Source organism: Diadema antillarum, unplaced genomic scaffold, assembly GCF_040938485.1.
Source record: "Diadema antillarum isolate AM-2024a unplaced genomic scaffold, OU_Dant_1.0 seq00000583_RagTag, whole genome shotgun sequence".
NCBI classification, from domain to species: Eukaryota; Metazoa; Echinodermata; class Echinoidea; order Diadematoida; family Diadematidae; genus Diadema; species Diadema antillarum.
In genome coordinates, this window is record NW_027271517.1 from 428,322 (window position 1) to 438,902 (window position 10,581).

Sequence of the window (10,581 nt, forward strand, 5' to 3'; positions counted from 1 at the left end):
CTTCCTCTCTGTGTGATATAGTTAGGTCTGTATTCCTTACATTTTATAGCTAGTCTTTCATTTTGAGCACTGGAAACTTCTCAGTTTGTTGCACTCAGAAACTGCAGGAAAGGCAAGGAAATTCATATTCATTGTACTTCACAATATCATAAGCATTGAGTGGTAAAATATGATTTCCGATGAGTTTGTTCGATGTGACATGTCCACTTATACTGTACTAATTGTGAAGAGCTCTTGTGTGGGTGGAAAGCAGACAAAATGCTGCTGGAATTGCTTTAGCAGAACTTACCTGATATCGTAAGAGTTTTCCTTGTCATCTACCACATGTACAAAACTGTACTTCCACTCACTGTGTGCATCTGTTCTGTGTCTTGTGACAAATATGGACGTCAGCATAATTTCTGTAATCTTTGTGAAGAATTCCAGCAAGACTGCATGGCATCCCACTCCAGATGTGCTGTTTTACAAAAAGTGGGTTTCGTAATGGTTTCTGCCCAATGCTCCCACTTACTTAAGTTGCATCCACACCTAACCCCCACCATCTTCATTTTCGAGAAAATAGCACTATCTTGTGGACAGCTGCTATTTTATGTTAATTTTTATTTTTATTTCTTTATTTTTATTTTTATTTTTATTTTTTATTTTTTATTTTTTTTTTTTGGGGGGGATGTTGTGCTAGATGCTGATCTGTTATGTATTTTACAATATCTGAAAAATCTGAAAGGTTTTGGCTGCCACTAGTCCCCCTTCTTTTACTCAGAGATATTTATGTCCCTATTTAGATCAGCTCCTGTATTCTAAGTGCCACCAACTGATCCATATTAATGTTTAGGACCCCCCCCCCCCCCCCCCCCCCCCCCCCATTAACAGAACTCTGTGTTTAGACACATAGTTGACGAGATCACCATATGAGATCGTTAGGCAAGTTTAACCCTTTGGCCCGAATTCACGAAGGTGGTACAAATGAAACCATGGTTTAAACCATGGACAAAAACCATGGAGCGCCAAGTGTTGCATTGAATATTTTCATGACAAAATCAGTCATTTCGTTGATGAAATTATTATTTTGTAATGAAATGACAACATTTTGTAACCTAGAACATTTCGTCTACGAAATGATAATTTGGTTAACAAAACGGTAATTTTGTCATCGAAATATTCCACGCGACACTTGGCGCTCCATGGTTTTTGTCCATGATTTAAACCACGGTTTCATTTGTACCACCTTCGTGAATTCGGGTCATTGAGTGCTTCAAGTGCCGACTGGCACAGAAAGCCCCATAGCATTGTACACACCGTCCATGGTCCCTGGCACAGAAAGGCTTGATGCTGCCAACAATATTGTACTATTCATGGATGCCAACCTCGTAAACAGCATGGCAGTATTCTTTAGGACTTTTGGCTTGAAAGGCGCATTTTCAGTTCGGAAAAAGCACACAAACAAAACAGTATTTCTTATTCTATCTTTCCTGCAATAGACGTTTAGAAGCACAATTTTTGTTGAACAGTATTGCCATGAAACCTGCAGCGTTACTGACAAAAAACAGTACAAAATACAGCAAAAAAGTAACAATTTCATCTAGGGCTATTCATCTTTACATACAGGTAACTCCCCAAATTTGGTGTGCATACCAGCATTGTTCAATTCTGCATGTACTCTCGATTTAAAATACTGTAATTGTTTCCATGTCAACGAATTGGTTTTGTATGTGACACTAATTTGGGAGTAAAGTTTAATGGTTGTGATTTTACTTTTTTTAACACGATTTGCATATAGACACTCTTAACTTGGCATGTGCTTCATTAAATTGTCTTCATAGAGTGAAAATGAGAATGATTGAGCTCTTTATGTGGTGTTTTGTGTCCTAAAAGGTATGGATTTCCCCTCATACAGTCATTCATAAAGTTTAAATTGATGACCAACATGGCGAAGGGAAATTTGTTATGCAGCTAAGCGATTTGTGTGGACTTTGTCTGGAATATGTAGTTCTTCAATCAACTACTGTAAAAGTGGAAATTTTCGCGGTGTTGAAATTTTCGCGCATTTCGCGCAACCAGAAACTAGCGCGAAAATAAACGCACGCGAATATTTTTGCTCGCCATACGTTCCTGTGAGCGATGTCTTGATTCCGCAGAATTAAAAACACGCGAAACTCTTCTAACCCGGCCAAACGCGAAAATATCCACTTTTACAGTACCCAGCATCTGTAAAAACAGACAAAATGAATTGCACATGCAAACTAACACGAAACAATACATGCGCACACGACACCCAGATATACAGTCAACCTCAAATAATTGCCTACGTTGGAGGTCTTTTAAGTCCTCTTCTCTTTATATTGATTTTAATCCCTCGTAAGTCAATTTTCTGTACGTTGGAGCTACAAACGTATTTCTTCAGTCGGAATACAATTGTAGATTTGACTTTGGCGAGGTTGACTATACAGATGCGCACATGCACATACATTGTACATACCCACGATCAATGTGTGTGTGCTGATTGTAATCATTATGCTCTTAGAGGTTTAGCATAGTTCTCAGAATGGCTAAAAAAATCATCTATCATTTTGGACTTTGCTGGCGCAACATTGTAAGGGTCTACCAAGAAAAGTGTCCGGCTGAACAATTTGCCAGGATAACAAGTTCCTTTGGAGGATTCTGATATCCTCCAGGGGAAACTCAGTATAGTGTAACAGACACTGCTATAACGAGATATCGGTTATTACAAATTGTATAAGGAAACTTTCGTGGTCCAAAATTTCCTTCCACACAAGTCCATGTAAAACACTACTCTTACAGCGAGATCGGCTGTTACGAAGTAACTGCTATAACGAGATAAAGTTATGATTTCCGAATACAGAAAAACGTAGTTAATCAAACTTGGGGCCCCGGTTTTTAAAAAGAGTTAAAATTGATTATATACAAAGTGTAGTTGATTTCAACTGTAAGTATATGGCAAGCCGGTGTGGTAAGGAAATTTAAAGTTGATTTTATCTTTTGATAAAACGGGGCCCTGTTACAGCAACTCTCCAGGTAAAGCTTTACTTCGCCAGATCATGTTCGAAGTTTGTAAAGCTCGATGTGACGCAAAGTGTGTCTTGTACGCATGTACATTGTATTTTCTTCAGTGCACTCCACCTAGCACCACATGTTGTACCAACACACGTGTGTGTGTGTGTGTGTGTGTGTGTATGTGCACAGAGTGTGCTAGGAGTATGTGTGACTCTATGCATACATGACATTATGTGTGAAGCAATCTGATGCTGTGATTGGCTTTCTACCAGGGAATTCCCAATCTTCACACACACAGGCATAATGTACATAAATACAGAATGTGTCACATACACACGCAGCATTATGCAGAACATGTTCAAGCTTTCCACAAACAACACACACTTGCCATAACCACATACCAATCCACAGACAATCATGACATGATCGCACGCAAACTACAGTCCATGTATACATTTACAAATTTGAACATTCTTTAAACTCATTCTTGATATTGTACTTCATTGGCGAAAAACCTCTTTTTACACATATTAAGGTAATTCCCTCACACACATTTCCAGGTTATTAGTATTAATTGAAACATGATATTTAGTCCCACATGAACAAATTAATGTCTCTATGTTACACTTTTTTTATGCCTACTGATATAACGAAGTATCGGCTATAACGAGGAAAACGACTTGGTCCTGGCCTTGTTATATCGAGTTTCCCCTGTAACATATTCCTTACCATGCAGTTCATAATGTAAAGCTGTAGGCCTGTATCCATGAAGGTGGTTTACATTTACACCATGGTTTACACAAACTTCTTCTGTGTGTATTGGCATGACAGATTGCATACGACAATAAGGACCGCGCGTCCATACACTCATGTGAGAAGTACACCTTTTTCATGCTTACTTTCATCCCGTGGACTAATTCTAAACCATAGTTTTGATTTCAACCACCTTCGTGAATGCAGGCTTTTAAGAAACCTTCAGAAAGGAAAAGTAACAAGTGACATCAGAGCTTTGCTGTGATCATAACTTTATTACGCAACCATTGCAGATGATTTAACGAGTGACACTGAGGTGGTGGAAAATAAGAGTCACATTTGAGCAGATCGAGTCCTAAAATTGACAATCACAACAGTTTTGGGAGTTTTTTGTTCTTATGCGTGTGTTGGCCACTGGGAAGCCTAGTCAAAGAGACCGAAGCCCATGTCGTCATCCGACTCTTCCTCGCTCTCTTCCTTCTTCTCCTCCTTCTTCTCCTCCTCAGCGGCTGCTCCGCCGCCTGCTGCTCCACCACCGCCCGCGGCTACGGCTCCTCCTGCCGGCATGGATGCCAGCTTGCCCTTGCCTGGAGAGACAACAACCACACAATACACTCAAAACTTTACAACACATTCATTGCTTGCTTAACCCATACAAAATGTAAAAATAAACCTGCCATACTACTACCTCACATGTATATGTTAAGCCCACCCCCCCCCCCCCATCCCCAACAACAAATAAACAAATACAATAATTTCGCAAGGTAAAAATTTCATGCTGTTGCTAAGATGGGACTCTCCTTCAAAGAAAGCTATTGGAGTAGAATACTAATGGATTGCAAAATCATCTTTCATGGACAGCTGGTGTCAGAATATCTTAGCATACCATTGGATACATGCAAACTGGCAAGAAAAGAAGGTGGTGTAACTGAACATTTCATGGAAGCATCAGCATCTAAGAGTCTTCTGCAGCTTGCCCAAGCCCTGGCATCTGGAATTAAAGGGCAGTTGCTTGGAAATCAAGCTCAAGTTGAACACCAAGCATTTTGGACAGTGCTTTGTCGTTTACATGGAAGTCTTATGAAATGCAAACATTCACACATTTGATGTCAACTTGAACATTTTTTTTCAAAAATATAATTTAAGCTCATTCCCTTTGAATGGCCAGTTGCTTCAAGTTATTCTTTGACGAGTAGTAGTATATGTTGTCACATGTAGGGAAGGGGTCAACAATCTAAACTGCCCAAACAACTTCACAGAATGCTTTCAGTCTTAAAAGTTTACAACTATCGATATATGGCCACATTTTCAGATACTAGTAGCTAATCACAGAAAATCAGCCGAAAGATGGTGTTGTGTTGATTATCATCACTAAATGTGACCAGAACATAATTCACATTAACTCCTGATTATACAGTAATGATTTTCTCAATTAAACAGAATCTTCCTTGAAACAGCATGTGGAAAGACATCAATTACATTTCATCTGTATATATCAGTAAATATCAACAAGTTTACTGCAAGAACATGCTTATTATAAACAAGATATCTTTATCTTACACTCTTCCAACTGTTAAATGTTGTATTTAAAGGTACTGAAACAGAAACACACACATGCACATTAAACAATTATGCCTTTAATTCAGGAAAAAAAAAATCATGAGACTGAGCCAAGTTTTGATGTGCAATCCTACAAATATAACTTCAAAATGCTGCCTTTAAAATGGAAAATCTGACTGCGATACAAAAAAAAAAAAAATGACTGGAAGAGTTGGAGATGTCCCTCAAAGAAAGAAAAAAAAAATACTTGAAGCTACTTTACCTTCTGTGATCAGCTGCTCCAGATTCTTTCCACTGAGTTCGGAGATGACCTTGTCCATTTTTTCTTGGTCGGCTTCAATGCCTACGCTTCCCAGTACCTTCTTGATGTCATCGGCTGAGGGACTGCTGTTGCCACCCAGGGCACAGAGGAGGTATGCGGCCACGTAACGCATTCTGGAAAACATGAAAGATTTCCTTTGTATAACTTACTTTTCTAAACCATTTGTGTATCATACAATTCCGAACAAAGTCAATGGGGGAAAAGCTGAGGGCAGCAAGTGTATTCAGTCACATTTTCAGATAAAAATGAGGATAATCATAAATGCATCAGACGAAAGATGGTGATCATTCTATTATCATCATGAAATGTGACACGAGTATAGAAACTGGTCATTTAATAGATCACTAACTAGTCTATGCATCAAGTACAGAAATGTCAGATACTCAGAGCAATATCCCCCAGATAGACAGGTTGAAGCTTTGGATCTTTCTTTTGGACTATATGACTAGCACTGACTAGTCTTTCCCTAAAACTTCTAAACTTCTACTTCTAAGGTATCAGGGTACAATTTCCTCAGTATCTGTATCAACAATATGTCCAGTTTTTGCAAGTCCATCAATCAAATCACACAGATGAAATCCCAATGTGTGTGCAAATGCGATACTATACAGTTGCCTTTATTACACTAACGTTAAGTCGATCATGATTGTCGAAATCAACTTCAGTAGAAACATGCACCTAACCTTTAAAGGGACTGTACAGTTCTGGCTGAGGTGAGGATTTAGCTTTTAATGTCTTGCAAGATATTCAGCAACCACAGTATGAGATGTCAAACAGCATGCAATTCTAAGGGGTATCAAAAGTTTATTTGATGAAAATCGGTTTTGAAATGGCCGAGATATCCAGAAACAAGGTGAAACAAAGAGATCCTAATAAAAAGCGTGGCCTGTCGCCTTTTATAATCACTTTTTGGGATATCTCAGTTATTTGAAACCCAATTTTCATCAAATAAACGTTGAATGCTTCTTAAAATTACATGCTCTTTCATATTTCATAAAAAAAGGTTTCTCATTATCTCACTTTGGAATGTTATAAAACTGAATCCCCACCTCAACCAGGCAGAACTGTACAGTTCCTTTAGTTTAAGACAGTTGAATGATCACATCTGCTTTCACAACACAGCAGGGATGCCAAGTTCAAACAATTTTTATGAGTGAGATTTTCACGACTCCATATCTCGACGTGTGAATGTGCGCGCGAGTGAGGGTGTGGGAGGGGTTTTTTCCCCCCTGTGGCCTCCCACGGTAGGGAGCTTTTTCAATTTTTAGCTCTTAATGGTGCGATCAGGTGCACACTTCAGTGATTATTTTGTACTTTAATATTTTGAAAGACAAAAGGGAAATATACCTTCAACAGTTCAATTGCAACTACTGTAAACGTGGAAATTTTCGCGGTACATTAATTTTCGCGGATTTCGCGCTACGCTCGGCTAGCGCGAATTCAAAAACGCGCGAATATATCTTCACAATTTTCTACGCACATTTTGAACGGGATGAATTGTGTGCGCTTCATCGATGATACTGCTACGTAGTACAATGTACAGGCATGTTTACGCTACTAGTACTGTGCGAAGAGACGATACCCTAGATTGCTGTGTATTGTAGCATTCATGTGTGCACCGCACGCATCGATGCTACAGTCCCCCGTGACTACGGCACTAGAGTCACAGCTGTACTACGTATTTGAGTGCTTGTACTCGCAGTCGAGCCGCTCGCTACGTCGCTTGTCGTACGCTGGCATAGCAAGCTATGTAGCAGAGGCTTTGGATGAAAGCAGTGAATGTGTATTACAGTAAAGTAACCTGCTGCGGAGCGCGAATTTAAGAACCCGCGAATACGTTTTCGAGCCGCTCAGCGCGAAAAATTAATCGCGCGAAAATATTGACGTTTACAGTATCACTTTAATCTTTTGAGCTATGCTCATTATTATAGGCCCAAGTTGCAGACTTTGCCCTATGCGTGAGAAAAATGGGTGTCATGCGTGAGATCGGGAGATGGCCCCTAAATTCTTGACTTGAGTCTCACGCAGAATGCGCAAGACTTGGTAGCTCTGACACAGTAAAGCAAATTGTCCAAGGTTCGACCTCCCAATAAAAATTCAACCACATGCAAAAGGCGTCAAATTTTTGTGACGGCATTACGGTCAAATTATGGGCCGCTTGCTTTTAACATCTCCATAAATCCAAAATTCCAGTCTCACACACTGTGCGGTCTGTAGTGTTACAGACTCGACTCAGAGCAAAAATCCTTATTTTTTGATCATGCAGACATTGATAAATGATATGACTTTATGAGAACTGCTCTATTTTAGGCAATTGTGCACTTTACGGCCCTATATTATCGGTGCGAGATTTTACCCTAATCGAGCAGTGCATGCGAATTCGAGTACCTATCAGGCACCGCAGGTTCGACAGCGTGTCTTCGGGCAGCACTAGCACTGTACTGTGTGTGCATGTGTACATGTATGAGATTTCGCGATGGGACGCAGTGTGTGTGTGAATGTGTCAACGTGTGTGTACGTGTGTGTGTGTGCCACCGAACTGTGGTGTGTGCGTGATGAAAGCACTTACGGTACGCCACATGGTTGCTCTATAAACGTCTTTCGCTGCGAGGCGCGGCGTGATCGAGCGCGAGCAGAGACCCCCGCAGACAAACATACGATGCTGTGCATTGGCACTCAACGGAACGCAACAGTAAACTTCCGTGCTACAATCATGATTTTAAATGAATGAATTCTGCATTATATCTTAAACAGGAGATCACTAATTAACCTATTTCAGAGGACATATGTCCACTCGCGGCCTTGGCGAAATTATTCTGTGACATTATGATGAAAAAACCCAAAATCTTATCCCGATTCGTCAGTCTGTTAGTGTTTATTTCGTCCAGGCCTACAATACCGTTCCCCGAGCCCAACCAGACGTTGTGCGAAGTGTGTATGATAGCTACCGATTTACGGGCAGCCATTACATGGACACACACACACACTCACACACACGCAAGTCTCGCCAGCGTGGTTGGTTCGATGTGTCCGCTCCGCAGAAGCGCAGTGAGTGAGGCGGGCTTTTAGTGACCTTATCACTTGTCAAGCGGCGTTCCATACAGCAAGAAAAGCTCGCCAGCTGCTCAGTGCGTAGGTGATTCACGGGATATCACCTTGGCATACGGCGAATAAGGTACCGATAATATAGGGCCGTAAAGTGCAATATTGACCTATTTTACGTACATTCCACCTTTAAAAGGAACTCGTACACATACACATAAATTTACGATCGTAGATACGATGTATCTCGGCCAAGTTAAACAAAGTGCCAATCAATGGCAATGCACTGAATACACACCATGATACAAAGGGAATGCAAAATTGGGGATTGAACAGCCAGCCGTCCAGTGGCCAGGCGACTCCAACACGCCATGCGGTGCACTGCTGTACTGTGCGACTGATACACAGCGCACTGCACTGAGCCAAGCTGAACTGACCACATTGCCATTGGCACTACACACGTGTCATGACGCCATGTTAGTAGGCTGTTCGACTACGACTTGTTCACTCTATAAAGTGCAAGGCAGTGGTTGTTTAAAACTGCAGATTTGCATAATATTGCTTCGAATTACTAAGTTACTTCTGATTATAGTTTCAAGTGTTTCTACGTTCGATTTTAGCATCTTACTTTAAGTCTTTGAGACACGAAACGGTGTGCACGCTAGACCAGAATAACCCTTCGTAGAGAAAGAGGGTGAATTCGTGCGCGCGTTCAGCACGACATACGTATATACCAATCTCTTTGGTATATACACACTGCACGCGCGCGCACAACCAAACGTCCGTGCATGCCTAGTCTGGCTTCCAGACCCTCTGCCCATACTATTTCGCTATCCATGATATTGACGCCCTCAACGTCGAAAACTAGTATAGTTTAAGTTGATTTTCTCGCGCAGAGGGTCTGGAAGCATTCGTCTTGGAGTTAATGGATTCCGCCCGATTTTGGGCGGAATCCATAAATCTGTCAGCGCTCCCGTCCTCTGAAGCGCGAAATTCGAATTATCCTGCTCAGCGTGTTATCAGAGCCGGGTGGTGGGAGGACTCTCCCTACTACCTGTGTGTTGGCATTGCGGCGTGTGTGTACCAATGGTGTGGATGCTGTATACTGTAGTATGCAGGATGACGGTGACGGTATACAGGTACATTCAGGGAGGCGTATATTCTACCTCTCTGCACACGAACATTCGGACTTTTCTAAGATCTAAAGTAAGGTCGGATGGAAGAATCGGCAATCGTAGACAGTGTGTACTCCATGATGTGTATTCCTAAAAGTTTTCGATGTTTTTGATTGTTACTCACGTTTTTACCTGTTTACTACTATAGATGCGCACAATGGTCAAGTGAATATGTTTCCAATAAAATTAAAGCAGACCATTTTGTGTCATTGTGTCTATCGACGAAATCAAAAATCACATATCCTTGTTACTTATGTTATAAGCTCAATGAGGAATAGGTGTCCAAGGAAGATTTTTTTTTTTGTTTCTTCATTTGTGCTGGGTTTTTTTTTTCAACTAATGTAGGGCCTATAGTGCAATACAATCAGTAAAGTTAACAATTGCAACCACATTTCCCTTCCTTCCTTTACAAAGTATCTCAATCACAGTATTTTAATGCATAACCATCTGGGTCGTTTTCTCGTTTCCACTATGTTGTCTAATGGATTTCTTTTGTAGGCTCGACTTGGGGAAAACCAGCAACATTTTTTTTTTAACCTTTTTTTTTAGTAGGCCTTATGAGTATGAATGTAAAAACCGGTCTAATTTGACTACTAGTATACTGAATCCTACAAATAAAGCAAAATTCACGGATCTTTGACCAATGAAAAAATACAAAATGGATGCATATTTTGATAGAAACTGGCAATTTCAGATACACATTTTTTTTTTCTATAT

At 40.5% G+C, this 10,581-nt stretch overlaps 1 protein-coding gene across 1 annotated transcript; it reads right to left on the reverse strand.

Moving 5' to 3' along the window:
- Positions 1–4,020: 4,020 nt before the first annotated feature.
- On the reverse strand, positions 4,021–9,365 carry LOC139735526 (uncharacterized). Its single transcript, XM_071646285.1, has 3 exons — positions 9,318–9,365; positions 5,588–5,760; positions 4,021–4,352 (listed from the first exon to the last, which is right to left on the reverse strand). Exons 2-3 carry the CDS (start codon positions 5,757–5,759, stop codon positions 4,189–4,191), a joined length of 336 nt encoding a protein of 111 aa, XP_071502386.1. The 5' UTR covers position 5,760; positions 9,318–9,365; the 3' UTR covers positions 4,021–4,188.
- Positions 9,366–10,581: the final 1,216 nt, after the last annotated feature.